Source organism: Symphodus melops, assembly GCF_947650265.1.
Source record: "Symphodus melops genome assembly, chromosome: 15".
NCBI classification, from domain to species: Eukaryota; Metazoa; Chordata; class Actinopteri; order Labriformes; family Labridae; genus Symphodus; species Symphodus melops.
In genome coordinates, this window is record NC_136705.1 from 919,545 (window position 1) to 935,802 (window position 16,258).

A 16,258-nucleotide genomic window follows, 5' to 3' on the forward strand; every position below is an offset into this window, starting at 1 on the left:
CTGGATTCAAATTCAAAAATGGAGAAGAGTGACGATGTTTATTAAACTGTCCTCTTGGTTTGTTTACAGATATCAATAAAAAGTTAAAGTGTTGACGTAAACTAGCTCTCAGTTACATCGTCCCAAATAAAATGTGTTCCAGCTCTAAGACCTCCTGAAATGTTTCCACAATATTTGTCCTGCCAAGCCTCGGATCCTGTTCCCACATGAAGCCGGTCAGAGGCGAACACAGCAGGTTCATTCAGGAGGGTGTGTGTGTGTGTGTGTGTGTGTGTGTGTGTGGGAAGGGGGGGGGCAAAGAACAAACACCCATCAGACCCAACCTGACCACACAACAACCGTCAGTCAGCTCAGACACGCCCCCTTATCACCTGAACTTTTCTGACCTATTTCATTTTGTAAACATGTTTATTTCTACATTTTTGCACAAGTGACGTCTGCGGCTCCTGCAGACAGCCTCAAGTGGACAGATGAGGAACTGCAGGTTTTTTTTGCACGTCCATTGGCTTCATTTTTCAACACCAGATTTTCGCTCAAACAGTCAGACTCTGTTGTTGCTTCCTCCTGAGGTGGCCAGCCTCATGTCTGATAGGGAAAAATCTATATTGAGAGGTGCGTGTGTGAACAACCATCAAGATTTCAGTTCGCACTTAAATGTTCTAGAAATCTTCAGGAGCGTGCGTGTGAAGTTTATATCGCACCTGACAGACCTTCCATCTTCAGCCCGCTCTGTTTCACTCCTGATCCACCACCTTCAGTCGTCTCCTCTGTGCTGTTGAGCCTTCAGATCACTGCTCCCTAGATAAACCCTAAGATGCATCTATCTCCTTAGACGTCTGATTATAGCTACGTCATAGAAAGGGGAAGTAATCCCGGTCTGGGCACAGGAATAGAGCTGTGGGAGGGGCTGGGCCTGCGGAGAGAGGCGCTGCAGCAGAGCCACCGTGCATGTGCCTCTGGGTAATCTCTTCTTAAATAGCCTTTGGCCGTGGAGAGAGGGAGGGAGGTAACACGGTGGGAGCAGATCCAGTCAGTGTCCCTTTTATTCCTGGGACACATCACAGCCAGAGAGGAGAGGGGTCCAGATCCAGAGACGTGTTGGACTGCAGGAGGACACACATCGACCAGGATGAACTTTGCTGCACAGTTATTCTACTCCAGCTACCTGAGCGAGCGACTCGAGCGCCTGTATTCACCCAGACCTGCGCTCAAAGGCAGCGAGGAGAATGACCCCTTCTGGCAGAGGTGGGAAACTACAGCTTATACCCCCCCGGTTCCTTCAGACCTCTCCCCTCACCTGCTCAGCCCTGTAGAGACAGATTCACCTCCCGCTAAGCGTTCCAACATCGATTCTTCCTCTGCAGCCTCTGTGCCTCTCTCCCCGAGGACCCACTTTTCTTCTCCTCAACAAAAAGATCTCCCATCGCCTCCTCCTCCTCCTCTCCCTAATCACATAAAGAAATTAACCCAGTCATCTGCCCATCATCCAAATCTAAGTTTGGCTCCTCCGACCTCTAAGACAGCCGACTCTCTCCGGATTGTTCTCCTCAGCCCTTCCTCCTCCTCCCCTCCTGCCCCTCTAAGACCAGAGCGACTCCCGACCTTTGAAGCCCTGGTAGACTTGTTCCTTCGTTTTGTCCTCTGCTTTCTTCTCCTCTTCGTTCCCAGGTAACTCCAAGAGATGCGGAGTCTTTTACATCCATGCATGGCTGTTGTTTAGTTCCTCTTCTGTGATGTTTATCAGGATTTAAATCTTTCTCCTCGATCCTTAAAAAGACACTGATATCTGCTCGCTACCTTTTTAACCAGACAAAGACAGCAAAGAAAATCTTACTACTAAAAACAGTGTTACAGAAAAAGTGCAATAAGAGCAGATTCATGTTCTCCTGCTTCAATGACAGAAATGCATGCTGGGTAAACGAGTCAGCAGTTTTCCACATAAAGAGTGCAACATGGTTACATGTGTTTGCACCATAGCTGTGAATAAATAAATATTATAGCAACATAAAAAGCAGTGTCAGATAATGTAAACACTCCCCGTCATGCTTTCCACATGATCCGCCTGAGGTTTGAAACTCTTCAGATCTCACAGTGCCATTAAAAACATGACACATGAAGTTACATGATGATGAATTCATAATACCTGATGCTTCACACACTCGTTAGAAAGTCGAACTGAAGAGACGAGTTTCTAACCTCAGAGCGACCTGAGTGTTTCTGTCACTATAAGAAATGTTGTCCAAACATGCTGTGATTGTATTCACATTATTTATGATGCAAAGATGCATCATCAACAGACAGGGTCCTGTCGAGCTTTAGGTCCTCACAAAGATACGTAAAACTGTTCGGCTCAGGACTCTGAGTACGTGACGGAGCCGAGCGAGTCCAACGATCACGCCGTGCCGCTCTGACGTCCTTCTTTCTTACTTCCTGCTCGGTGCAGTTTGGAACATGTGAGGTTTGTCAGGAGGCTTTCTGCGTGCTCGTGTTTGAACTCACCTTCTTCACAGGTGCAGACGTGTGCTGTGTGTGTGTGTGTGTGTGTGTGTGTGTGTGTGTGTGTGTGTGTGTGTGTGTGTGTGTGTGTGTGTGTGTGTGTGTGTGTGTGTGTGTGTGTGTGTGTGTGTGTGAATGTGGGGCAGAGGGCAGTGAAGAGGCCCCGGGGTAGCAGGTGAAAGGTGACAGCATTGTTTACAGCAGATCGCTGTGCTATAAATAGAGTGTGTTGTTCTCTTGCAGACTGTTGTTTGAGAGAACAGCTCCCCCTGGTGGTCAGTGGATATTTTAAATCAAACAACAGTCTCATTAAAGTTGTTCTTATCACTGATGTGGTTTCTCCCTCACTGATTGTCTCGGCTGTAAAAACAATCACACTGTGCTCGTGTTGCGTTTACTGACAACATGCGGAGAACAGCTTCTGCTTCTTTTAAAAGTGTTCAAACTTCACCATTAACCCTTCGTGATCTGCTTTAACAGCTAAGTGACAGAGTTAATCCCCAAAGACTTTAATCTAATTATCACATTTATACAGTGTTAAGGATCTCCAGATTTATTACTCCGGGAGGAAAACGCTCACAATCACGTCGAACCACAGCTGATGCTAACCCACGCCACCAGGAAATATCTTTCTTAGTTGCTCATGGTTCATTATTAATTAAAGTGTGCCTTAGAAGTTATTTTTGCGTTACTTTTAACGGACAGAAACTGTGAATTCACCTACGATAAAAAGAGGATATTTATTGGTCGGTCAGCAGCTGACCGAAGTGCTGGACGATGCGTTCAGGAACAACGCAGATGAACGGCACGGATGACGCGGAGTAATCGCCTTCTTAGAAAAAGCGGCTATTGATGCTGCGTCCGCCGGGCTAAAGATGAGAGGGATCATCTGGCTTTATCGGCGCTCAGTTCAAAAGCCAGGATCTGTGATGGTATGGCGACGCATTAGTGCACATGGCAGGAGTAAGCTGCACATTGGAGAAGCCTCCGCTGATGCTAATCTACATTTAAAGGTTGTGGAGAAAGCTTTGCTGTGAAAGAGGAGAACCTTGATTATCTCGCTCTGACGTCGTGTTCAACAAGGACGTGTTCTTTTTTTAATAAAGCGCTAAAGCTGTAGCATTCTTAAAGCAACAGTACAACATGTGAGCTTTCCACCCTTAAAATGGTGGTTTCACAGTCGATGTGGCTGAACTTCCAGCAGGGAGAAGACGTCCTGTATGTCCACAGAAGAAGAATCAGGCTTTCTGGGACTTTAGATCACACAGAAGCCTTCAGTTTTAAGAAGAAGCTCGTCTCTGTTGTGTTTGATAAAAAGGACAGAGACGCTGGACGACAGGAGACATCAGACAGGCCTGGTGGACGCTTCAGAAGTCATGACTGCCTGTTGTTTGACTTCAGTTTATTTAGATGATCAAGAAGGTTGCTGCTTCCTCAACATGCGAGGAAGGAAACTGGTTGCACGTGTTGTTATTGCTGTGAGAAACAAGTAAAAACAAAGAGGACTTATCTGTCCATAGAAGGGAGGAAAAGGAAAAAAGAGGAGCACACGACGGGATGGTGAAATCAGTGCGTTTGAAAGCGTGTGCCGCGTTATTTAAGATCTGAATTATAAAAGAACTATTGAACATTTTTAAAAAGGGTTGCACGGTCTGATTTAGTTCAGTGCTCCTGATCTGATCTGTTATTAATCAAACTGTCGCCCCCTCAGCCCGACATTACCACTTTAATCGTTTCTGTGTCTCAAAAAGACGACTGACTCGAACGACCCAATGAATCATAAAGTGCTGCGGAGCTGCGATCTGTCCCAGTGAGCGGACGCTGGGCGGACACGAAAGGTGAAAGCATTCATCTTAGACAAAGAGGGCGCGGTGAGGGAACACATCGAGTCACATCTTCAGTTTGATTTAGACATAAATTAAAAACCATGAAACCAGGGCTGGACGGAGCGTTTATCAGGGCCGGGGCACGAGGTGACCTCTGACCCCCTTCGACCTCTGTGCAGTTAATATTGAACGCTAACGTCTTACCATCGATTAATCTTCCACCAAATCCTGGTGTTGTTTTATTTAGTAATTCTTTGAGCATGTTTGCCTTTGTTTGATAGGACAGCTGTCGATGACCACGATCTCCATGAATCAGGGCGCCAGATAGCGGTTATGTCCAGCAACATAACCGCTATCTGGCGCCCCAAAATGTGTGTTGCTGTCGATGGAGTGATGTCACAGGTGATCGGGATCCTTTCTGTAATTTCGTCTGACGCAGAATAAAACTCAGAGTCTGTCAGTGAAAAAGGGCAGAACTTTTTACTGCAGCCATGACAGCTGAGAAGAGCAAATCCAGAACCATCCGAGCGATTAGTTGACTGGACCCAGTGATGCAAAATAAAAAGGCCTCGTTTAAAAATACCTGAAATCCCTTTTAAATCCGGAATTAATTCCTCCCTAATCTTATCCGCAAGATTAAGACATTAAAGTGAACATCTGTGCGTTGTGTTGTTCCTCAGAGACGAGTTGTGTTTGGGTTCCGGTCAGCCTGGAGGTTCTTCAAAATCTGGACCCGTCGCAAACGGCACGGCGGGCCGCAGACCCACCCTCATCGAACCGGAGCGGCTGAAGGACTTCGGCGAGGAAGACCTCCTGAACGGGGACGTGAAGGTCCACGACACCAAAGTGTCAGAGACTCCTGAGATCGTTCTCATGGATCCTCCGAAAACCAGACGTCTCAGCGAGTTCAGGATCGTCCCCAGACCGGCTCCGGAGTTCCTGCGCTTTGAAGACATCAGCGCCGCCGCCTTCAGGATCCAGGCGGAGATACAGAAGACGCCCTGCACGGTAAATTAGCTTAGCATTAGCTGATGCTGCCTGGGATGACGGGGTCGGGAAGAAAGTGGTTGTACTTTATCACAAATGGTTCTGATGACGAGTTCCAGTTCAGCGTCAGACGGCGCCCTGATGGCTGCTCGGCTGTTTTGGACCTTTGTTGACATCGTGACACAGTTTTTATCTTAACGCGAAACAGCGCCACGTTTTAATGTCGCCAAATGTCATCACGGGCTGCACACAGCGGCCTCTCAGCGAGGAGGTCGCTGGTTCAAATCCCCGTCTCTCTGTGTGGAGTCCGTGTGTTCTCCCCCTGTGCATGGCGTGCGTTCTCTCCTCCCACAGTCCAATCACACGCTGGTTACCTGCTGACTCTGAGCTGTCTGTTTCTGTCTGTCAGCTCTGTGATTGGCTGGTGATAATAATAATAACCAATGATAGATGGGATCAGCTCCAACCCAACCTTTGACCCTCAAAGCGGCATAATGGATGGATCCTCCTGTCAGCCTGGCAGCACACACACCTCTCAGCTGCTTGTTTTTTAACTTACGATAAAACTAACTCCATAAGAAAAAAATATCAAGTCATGTAATCTTGTTTTTGCATTTTATTTAACATATATAATCTCATTTTAATCCTTTTAACCTGTCCCTCAGAGGCTTCCATACATGATCTCAAACACACAGCTGCTTGTTTTTCTGTGCAGTACTCCAGACTGTCCAAACAGTACGGGATGGAGATCTACCTGAAGAAGGAGCACCTGCACTACACGGGCTCAGTGAAGGAGAGAGGAGTCCTGTACCTGCTCTGCTCCCTCACACAGGTGAGACAGGGGGAGGGGATCGTTTCCTCTCAAACGTGTGAGCTGATCTGAGCCGTCACCTGAAGGGACAAAAACAAATCTCTGCTTTCATGGAAGCCGCTCGAGGATGATAAGATAAGATTTGGACATTTTTAATACGACGGGATTCACTTTATTTTAAGGCTCGATAGCATCTAAAAGTACCGAAGCTTAAAAACATTTTCATCGACAGTCAGATATTTCAGCTGCTTCACGTGTTGGACAGAGAACTGGCACAAATTCATTTTGGTTGCCAATGCAGAGCAGACTGTTGCTGTGGTATTAAAACAGCTTTCTATAATTTTAGATTTTTTTTAAAGTTTAAAATTCTGGTTTCGTGATGAGAATTGGGTGAAGGCTGAGGCGGGTTTTAAGCCTCCTGACAAACTGTTACACGCCGCTGAATGAACTGCAGGATTTTGTAAAAATGTCGACCTCACTGTATTTACATAAAGTTTAATCTTAAGACATAAAATCGTGCAAATCGAACCTCTAACGATCCCTAAACATGCATCACGCCATCGTGTGTTTGTGTCCCTTTAAGGAGCAGCAGAGGAAAGGAGTGATCGTGGCCACTGACTGTAACTTCTCGATGGCCGTGGCTCATCACGCCGTGGAGCTGAAGATCCCGGTGTTTGTCATCATGCCGTCCTGCTGCTCCTCGCCACGCCTCAGGATCTACAGAGACTACGGGGCCATGGTCATCTCCTACGGCAGCACGGGACACGACTCCCAGAAACACGCCCGCCACCTGGCCTCAGAGAACGGATACATGTACCTGGAAGAGTCAGTCCCACTTTTACTTTTTTTTTTAAAAACATGGTGCATCTCCACGGGGATATAAACACACAAGAAATAGCTTATATATATTTTTTTATGTTGTGTTCAAACTTAAAAAAGCAAAATGAGCTTCTTCTATCTGTTGGTTTGGTGCAGTGCAGACAAACAAAGAGGTCCGCTGATCCAGATCACTTTACCTGACATCTTCTTCTTCTTCTTCTTCTTCTTCTCCTCCTCCTTCTCCTTCTTCTCCTTCTTCTTCTTCTTCTTCTTCTTCTTCTTCTTCTTCTTCTTCTTCTTCTTCTCCTCCTCCTTCTCCTTCTCCTTCTTCTCCTTCTTCTTCCTCTTCTTCTTCTTCTTCTTCTTCTCCTTCTTCTTCTTCTTCTTCTTCTTCTTCTTCTTCTCCTCCTCCTTCTCCTTCTCCTTCTTCTCCTTCTTCTTCCTCTTCTTCTTCTTCTTCTCCTTCTTCTTCTTCTTCTTCTTCTTCTCCTCCTCCTCCTCCTTCTTCTCCTTCTTCTTCTTCTTCTTCTTCTTCTTCTTCTTCTTCTTCTTCTTCTTCTTCTTCCTCTTCTTCTTCTTCTTCTAGGGACGAGAGTGCGGCGTACCTGGCAGGTCTGGGTACGGTTGGCATGGAGATCTACGAGCAGGTTCCCAAACTGGATGCAGTGATTGTTCCTGCAGCCGGGCAGTACGGTCTGCTGGCCGGTACAGCTGCAGCCATCAAACACCTCAACTCTAAAATCCTTGTCATAGTAAGAACAGAATCAGACGTTTGATCCTGTTTGCTGGGCACGTTTATATTTATGAGGTGCAACAGGGCTCCACACTAGGCCCGATGTGATTTTCTGTTTTCTGAGGGAGTTAACCTCTATGCAGATGACGCCCTGATGTACACGTCTCTTAAACAGGCTCTTAGATATTTAGATAGATATTTAGCCTCGCTGCACTGAAGGGTTGGATTGAAGAACATCCTTAAAATAGGCTTTGAGCAGACTTATTAGCAACTTCTGCCTGCTCTTGGCAACCCGGCTCAACATGTTGTACCTGCTGCTGAGATCAGGAGGAACAACTTGTCCTTATGTAAAAAACATAAACAAGCTTAGTGCTGTGTTTCCACTTTAAAAAGATACCTAGAATAAGATTTATTGTTACTTTAAACAATTAATTTAAATAGAAAATCATGTTGTCTCTGATTTAGTTTAAAATAAAACTCTGTTATGTGAAAACAACTTTAACCAAATGGACTTTCGTCGACAGGGAATCGAACCTGAAAGTTTCCCTTTGCTGCTTCAATCTCTGAAAACTGACGGTCCAGTCAAAGACATACACAGCAACCCCAACAGGAAGCTCTTCGGAGGTAATCTTTTTGCTGTGTTCAGGTTCCTGAGATTAAAATGAACCATTTTAAAGGCATTCTTGTGAACGCCGCTCTTTAGTTTGTCAGCTGTGGTCAATAAAGTAACACAAGTTCTGTCTGTTGTCAGATCTCATGGAGCGTTCGCTTGGTGAAAACACCTTCCAGCTGGCGAAGAAACATGTTGATAAAGTCATATCTGTCAGGTACTACGACTCCACATCTCTAAATTATAAGCTGCTGGTTGATCTGTATGTTAAAAAGGAACACGCTGTGCAAACTCCCGATGGTTGTTTCCCTCGCAGTGAGGAAGACTCTCTGGTGGCCATGTTGCGGTTTCAGGAGTTTGAACGCTCCACAGTGGACACAGAGGGAGCCATGGGACTGGCGGCCATTTTGGCTGGACAACTACCAGAACTAAGAGGCAAAAAGTGAGTTTTATTTTTTTCCTCTTTTTTTTTTTTTGCAGTAGGACCCGACATCGTCTCGTGCATAGCCGGCCTTTCTCTGCAGAATTTCTTATTAAAAATCACGACAGCGTCCTCCACCTTTGCAGACGGATGATTTTTTTTCTCCACGCTCGAGATTGAAATAGTTCCTGGTCACTGTCACCTCTCCCTTACTCCACAAATCAAATCGAAGAAGGGGCGGGGCTTTTGAGATCAACTTTGACAACAACGGTGGGAGAGATAGGAACTGTTTTCCTGGCATATTTTGTCTCATCCAGACATGAGAACTCCCAAGATTCCCCGCCAGCCTCAACGTCATCTTTTGTTATGTGGCGTTGTTTGGGAGCCCCCTAGTGGTGGAAGATACATGATGCACCTTTAACAGAAAAAAACCTTTCTTGTTTTCAAATATATTTAAACATCTTAAAGCTCACGCTCTGTTGTGACAGTCTTAAAGTAATGTTTACTATCTATTCAAAAGAAGCTACATCACTGGGTTATTTGAGGTCAAAGCAGTACAAGCATGTAACCTGTAATTAATGTACTCTCATTGGGTTTATCAATCAATCAACCAATCCATCAATTAATTATTCAATTATTGTCTTTACCAGTAACTAAAAAGTCTTCTTCCTGTTTCTCAAAGAGTGGGAGGAGGACGTCATGTAGCTTCACGCTAACTCTCGTACATTTCATTACATGTCAGCGTTTGTGGTTGATTCAGGTCCATTACAAAAATAAATAAATAAAAACAAACAAACTGAGAAATAAACACAGTTTAAAAATAGTCCTGACTGTGAGTGATGTAAGACTGATATTCTGGAAACACGGTGGAGCCAGGAGAGTTAATCCGTTTGGCCTCGGATGAATCAAGACTCCCTGCCTGAGCGTGTGTGTGTGTGTGTGTGTGTGTGTGTGTGTGTGTGTGTGTGTGTGTGTGTGTGTGTGTGTGTGTGTGTGTGTGTGTGTGTGTGTGTGTGTGTGTGTGCATGTGCATGCTGTAGGGTTGCTGTTGTGGTGACCAGTGCTAACATGGACCTGGAGCTGGTCCGGCAGTGTGTGGACCGGGCTCTGGTGCTGGACGATCGGGTCAGTAAATTCTCGGTGCAGCTGGGAGAATGGCCAGGAGACATGGCTAAGCTGCTGGACTTCCTGTCCAGAGAGGACGTCAGGTACAGTCAGCTGTTGTCCAGTTAAAGCTCTCGGCTCTGTTTAAGGTCCAATCCGTTCTATTTTTTATGCCCCTTTAATACTTTCCTCCGTCCTCTTCCTCCCAGGCTGCTGGATGTCTGCCATCGGAGACAAGGTGACAAGACAGACCTTTTCAAAGCGAAGGTAGGAAACTAAGCTCTCCTTTTTTTACCTCTTCTCTTTGTTTACGTATTCATCACATGTAGACAGACCCAGTTGTTGTTTTTTTTTTCATGGAGTGGAAGAACAGATCAATTCGATGCTCGATCGCTCTGCGACATTTTGTCTTAAACTCCGTCTTGTTGCATGTAATAGGAAAATGAATTCATTGGATTCAGTGTGCAGTGTTCCAAAAAGACATTAAAAAAACAGCCTCAGTGTGCAAAGGCCTTTACTGTGAACCTGCTCACAAGTGTGTGTGTGTGTGTGTGTGTGTGTGTGTGTGTGTGCACAGGTGGAGTGTGTGGTGGAAACCAGGGACAGGACACAGAGCGCTCAGCTGCGTAAGACGCTGGGTGAGCGCTACCCGTCTGTTTGCTGGCTGGACCGGTGATCAGCTCCAACCAAATGAACATTTACTGATAAAACAGTAAAAGAGGAAAATATATATTCATAAAATCTGTGACGACATGAAACCTGTAAGATGATATATATTAACTCTGTTTCAAGGAACTCATTATCTCATTAAGAGAACTGCTGTTAGCCAAACCTACAGGCTGTATATCAATATGGACAGCGTGTCTCCGTCTCCTCCTGTCGTACGAAAGTGAAGCCAAAATCCCCCCCTGTCACTGCGCCCTGACAGACTGCAGCGCTGACAGAGCAGAGAGGACGCTGATTGGACACTACAGTCAGACGCAGACGCTCACAGTGATGGAAAGTTCAAAGACTGTCAATCATGGTGTGATGTAAACAACACGAAACATCACGACAGACACATTTATTTGACCTGTAGTTTGACCCATCTGTCACCATGAAGGAGGCGGGGCTTATGATCGATACAGCAGGGGAAGCTCTCAGTCTTTTGGCTTCACTCTCAGGCGGCCGTTGCTCTGTCCATCTTGATATACAGTCTATGGCAAAACAATGTGTGTGGACAGAAAGCCTTGAGATTATAGACTCTTCATGTTGACTCTGTGACTGACTGTGTGCTGCTGATCACGTCCCACTGGAGGCTCTGCGGTGGGACGTTACTTTCAAACTTCTGTGAGCTGATTATAGAAGTTAATCATCAACAACTGATTATGAATTGTGTTTATTTAATCTTTCATTTGGCTTCACAACGCAACTACTACTAACCTATCACGACGACTTGACTTGAGCTGGACTGTTGCCAAGCAACACGTAAACATTCACTTTTGTATCATGTTAAATTATCTGCACGTCTCCATTTAGTCCCCGTGTCCACCCGGCTTTTTTCCAGGTAGAAAAGTTCAGGCGTTGATTTCAGGAGCGACAGCACGAAGCGTCTGAAGGCCACTGAAATAAGGCGCTGGACACGGGGCCTTATCGTGCGACCTGTGAAATACGAGTCTTGGTAGCGAGACAGTTAGCTTTAACGCTAAGCAAAATGCTAACTTTAGTTACAATGCTGTTGTACTTCCTGTTAACGCTGATGGAACGCCTCTTGTCCAATCAGATGACTTGGCTTATAGTTAAACGACATTGTGATGATGCACAGTACAGGCCTCTTTCTAAATCAGTTCACTCTGTACGCCTCACTAAACTATGGAAGCCCTGAGCGGACACACTTCCACACATAAGTTGGAGAGTAATTTTCCTTTTTTTCCTGTGAGATCTCGACATTTAATCGAGAATCCATGAAAACGTGAATCGTTTTGAAGTTTTCAAAAAACCTTCTGTGCTCAGGCAACTTTTGGATAACATCCATAGCGTTAAAGCAGTCTGCAAAAAGGACTTAAAACGCTGCAGTTGACATGCCAGGCCAGTAGGTGGCGGTGTGGGGGGAGGCAGGGCCAACACTCCGAGTGACCCTAAACCACAAAACAAACAAGTAAATCCCAGCGATAGGCGGGAAGTTTGCGCTCTGGAAGCCTTTTTTTAATACGTTACATTTACAGGAGCTTGTCGGGGCACCAGTGGCCTCGTGGTTAGTGTGCTGGCCCCGTGTACGGCGGCTGGGTTCAAGTCCGACTTGTGGCTCCTTTCCTGCATGTCATTCCTCGCTCTCTCTCTCTTTCTTCCTGATTTTTGACTCTATCCACGTTCCTACCTGGATAAAATCATAAAATCTTTGTGGAAACTCTGCCATTTTTTAACTGGTCTTAATGTGCTAATGAGTTAAATAAAACGCTAATTAAATCAAATCATTATCACCAGAAAATGTCAAATAAAATGTGTGGATGCACGTCCGCTTTGGGCTTCTGTCCTGATCGGTTTCTAAATCAATGAGTCAATCTTTATATCAGAAGTTATCTGGAGACACTGAACAAAAAAAACACAATATCCTCTTTTTTAATATTTACTTCGAGCCAACATTCATCCATCTCGAGCACGGGCGCTTACAGGATACATTTAGTAAAGCACCGAAACCTGGAGCAGAAGCAGACGTCTGTCTGGCCCTTTAAATCTGTATTATTTGTAAACTCTTGTATATATTTCTGTATATACTGTCTGAGGTAGTAGAGTCGATCCAAGGCTCGTGGTTCTGCAATAAAAACGTATAAATCTCGAGTCGTTTGTGATTTTTTCGGCAGCGTGAGCACAAATTGTTGAGTAAGAGTGAAAAGTAAAAGTAAGTGTCCTCACCGTCCCCCCCCCCCCCCCCCCGTGATTAATGACTGGAGACAGCTCTGGTGGCTACTGGGAGGTTTAAGACGCCTAATGCTCTTAAGTCATAAGCAGAGGACATCATGACACGGTGCTACTGGTTCAGCTTCAGTCGAGCGACGTCACACCAACACCTCCTCCACTGCTGATTGAACCACGTTTAAATGTGTGAGACCGAGGGAGGGACGGCGTCCTCTCCTCCGGGGAGTCGTGGATTGGTCTGAGTGGCGACGGTCAACAGTTTGGGAGAAACAAAGATTAAGGTTGTAAGGTCGATAGAAAGCCACCTCACTGTGCAGCTCCTGTCAGCTGTGAAGAAATGAAGCCTTGGAGAACTCAATGATTAAAGGGATATTGAATCAAGGGGTGTGGCCTCTTTGAGTGACAGGTGGAGCTGCTAGGTGTCCTCTCCTGCTCTTTAAGTCCCTGACCTTTAACCCTCTGGGCCGTGCTTGTGTTTGCTTGTGCTGTTGGAGACGGTCTCTCTGTGAACATTCATGATCTCAAGCTGCTGAGTCTTGAACATTTTGGTGATCCACAAACTTTTCTTCCTGTTCTGGTTCTTGTTTCTAGTCGTAAATGTTTGTCCAAGTTTTTGATTCATTGCTTTGAATTTCCATCGATTCATTTCTTTCTTCTAATCCTGCGGCCAGGGTCTCGTTTGCAGCAACGTTATCTGCTGCTCCACCTGAGAGATCCTGGAGCGTTCCCTGGACCCATGATTTGAAAGAAGACCTTCTTATAGTTGGAAGGTTTCTGCAAGATCCCCAAGGGCAGGTGACCCGGATCCTCATAATCAGAAACCTGAACCACCTCGACTGGCTCCTCTCCGAGCTCCCTCTGAGGCTGAGCCAAGTCCACCTTCGGAGGAAGCTTATTTCAGCCGCTTGTATCCGTGATCTAATTATTCCGCTCACTACCCAGAGCTCGGCACGCTAAGCTTCAACTCAGCTTACCTTCATGCTACGTTCCCCTGAAGAAGATCACTTAAAGGCAGGGTCGGTCATTTCCTCCTGATCCACTTTTTAAGACTCTGTTTGAAACTGTAAATCCATCATCTGGATCAGTTTGTAAGTCTGTAAAAACTTCAACCAATGTCTGCCACGAGGTCCCAATCTGATGAACCAATCACAGGCCTCCCTGTCTCCCTGCTCTCTGATGAACCAATCACAGCCTCTCTGTCTCCCTGCTCTCTGATCAAATCAAATCAAATCAAACTTTATTTATAAAGCGCTTTTCATACTTTTAAAAGTAGCACAAAGTGCTTTACATGTTAACATCACATTAAAATCACATTAAAATCATTCCCACCCTCCCCCCATCCCCCACGCATACAGACAGTATCACACTCACAGTCATGCTCACAGTCACCCCACGCTCCAACACACACACGCAGACCTACTCACATACACACACATGCACACACACCAGCATCAATGGTATGGACAGAAGGCTGAGTACGGATGAACCAGGTAAGTAAACGCCAAAGAGGAGCCGTCTGCATCGAGAGTGGCAGATCGGCCGCGGCCATCAGGGGCACCATCACAGGGTGCCCAGGGGAGGCGGGGCCGAGACCCCTGACCTCCACCCAGACACCGCAGGACGGCGCCCAGGCAGCCACAGCCCTCCACCGCTCCCGACACAGAGGGCTCCCTCGGAGGAAACACTGGCAAGAAACGTAAAATACATAAAACTTTAAAATGAGGCCAAACAATAAACTGAATAAAGCTAAAACCAATAGAATGATGGTAAGAGATAAGTAATATGCTAAAATCATAACAGATAAAATGAATAAATATTATTTAAAAGCTAGACTAAAAAGGTGGGTCTTGAGCCTGCTCTTAAAAATATGAGCGTTCTCTGCGGCCCTGAGGTCCTCCGGCAGGCTGTTCCAGAGGCGAGGGCCGTAAAAACTGAAGGACGCCTCGCCGTGGGTGTGTGTCCTGACTTTTGGGATGACTAAAAGACCTCTGCCGGAGGAGCGCAGGGACCGCGAAGGCTCATATGGTAAAAGCAATTCTGACAGATAAGAAGGCCCAAGACCATTAATACACTTAAAAACCATTAAAAGAACCTTAAAATCGATCCTGAAAGACACGGGGAGCCAATGCAGTGATTCTAAAACCGGAGTAATGTGAGCCCGCCCTCTGGTATTCGTCAGGACACGAGCTGCTGAATTTTGTAGGAGTTGTAGGCATGAAATATTCTTTTTAGGAAGACCAGAGAGCAGGGCGTTACAGTAGTCGATACGACTGGTGATAAAAGCATGCATTAGCGTCTCCGTGTTGGCCCGAGAGAGAATGGGGCGGACTCTGGCTATGTTCTTTAAATGATAAAAACCTATTTTGGTGATGTTCTTGATGTGTGGAATAAAAGTCAGCTCAGAGTCTAAAATCACGCCCAGGTTTTTCACCTGTGTGGATGGATTAAAAGATAGTGCCTGTAATTTGGGTAAAAGTTTCTCTCTCTGAGCCTCAGGACCGAGGACTAAAACTTCAGTTTTGTCCTGGTTAAGCTGGAGGAAGTTATCTGCCATCCAGGATTTGATGTCTAAAATGCAGTTAAAAAGTGCATCCATTGGCCTTGTGTCATCAGGAGACATGGAGATGTACAACTGTGTATCATCTGCGTAGCTGTGAAAGCTGACTCCATGTCTCCTGATGACACTGCCTAGAGGTAGCATATACAAGTTAAAAAGCACTGGGCCTAAAATCGATGATGAACCAATCACAGCCTCTCTGGCTCCCTGCTCTCTGATGAACCAATCACAGCCTCTCTGTCTCCCTGCTCTCTGATGAACCAATCACAGCCTCTCTGTCTCCCTGCTCTCTGATGAACCAATCACAGCCTCCCTGTCTCCCTGCTCTCTGATGAACCAATCACAGCCTCTCTGTCTCCCTGCTCTCTGATGAACCAATCACAGCCTCTCTGTCTCCCTGCTCTCTGATGAACCAATCACAGCCTCCCCGTCTCCCTGCTCTCTGATGAACCAATCACAGCCTCTCTGTCTCCCTGCTCTCTGATGAACCAATCACAGCCTCCCTGTCTCCCTGCTCTCTGATTAACCAATCACAGGCCTCCCTGTCTAACTGCTCTCTGATGAACCAATCACAGCCTCCCTGCTCTCTGATGAACCAATTACAGCCTCCCTGCTCTCTGATGAACCAATCACACGTCTCCCTGCCTCCCTGCTCTCTGATGAACCAATCACAGGCCTCCCTGTCTCCCTGCTCTCTGATGAACCAATCACACGCCTCCCTGCTCTCTGATGAACCAATCACAGGCCTCCCTGCTCTCTGATGAACCAATCACACGCCTCCCTGCTCTCTGATGAACCAATCACAGCCTCCCTGTCTCCATCCTCGCTCTAACCCATGCATGCACTCATAACATGGGCGGAGGTCCGCTTCTGGAGCAACGGCGCTCGTGCATGTAAGAGGGAGCGTGGCTTTAGAGGGAGCACAGAGGGGAGGGGGCGGGTGCAGATGGAGCACTGAGGAAATGCTTCAAATTACCAACCCTGCCTTTAATAAACATT

At 46.2% G+C, this 16,258-nt stretch overlaps 2 protein-coding genes across 5 annotated transcripts in view; both read left to right on the plus strand.

Annotated features, from left to right (window-relative positions):
- LOC306835646 (uncharacterized protein) overlaps positions 1-16,258 on the plus strand; it is a 380,835-nt gene that overhangs the window by 210,564 nt on the left and 154,013 nt on the right. The gene's annotated exons all lie outside the window — the stretch shown is intronic.
- On the plus strand, positions 1,015-12,624 carry LOC306836321 (L-threonine ammonia-lyase). 4 transcript variants are annotated; one of them, XM_079363330.1, is made up of 11 exons: positions 1,015-1,668; positions 5,003-5,330; positions 6,025-6,141; positions 6,704-6,945; positions 7,526-7,691; positions 8,197-8,296; positions 8,424-8,499; positions 8,599-8,724; positions 9,744-9,911; positions 10,017-10,074; positions 10,385-12,624. In XM_079363330.1, exons 1-11 carry the CDS (start codon positions 1,130-1,132, stop codon positions 10,481-10,483), a joined length of 2,019 nt encoding a protein of 672 aa, XP_079219456.1. In that variant the 5' UTR covers positions 1,015-1,129; the 3' UTR covers positions 10,484-12,624. The 4 variants fall into 4 exon arrangements, with proteins under 4 accessions (XP_079219456.1, XP_079219457.1, XP_079219459.1 ...); XM_079363331.1 differs by having other exon boundaries at positions 6,710-6,945; XM_079363333.1 differs by having other exon boundaries at positions 1,015-1,245.

Bases quoted from the DNA above. Each gene is read 5' to 3' on its own strand.
- LOC306836321 (XM_079363330.1), top strand. From the start codon at position 1,130: ATGAACTTTGCTGCACAGTTATTCTACTCCAGCTACCTGAGCGAGCGA. The intron at 5,331-6,024 runs GTAAATTAGCTT...TTTTCTGTGCAG, and splicing joins TACAGAAGACGCCCTGCACG to TACTCCAGACTGTCCAAACA. The intron at 9,912-10,016 runs GTACAGTCAGCT...TCTTCCTCCCAG, and splicing joins CTGTCCAGAGAGGACGTCAG to GCTGCTGGATGTCTGCCATC.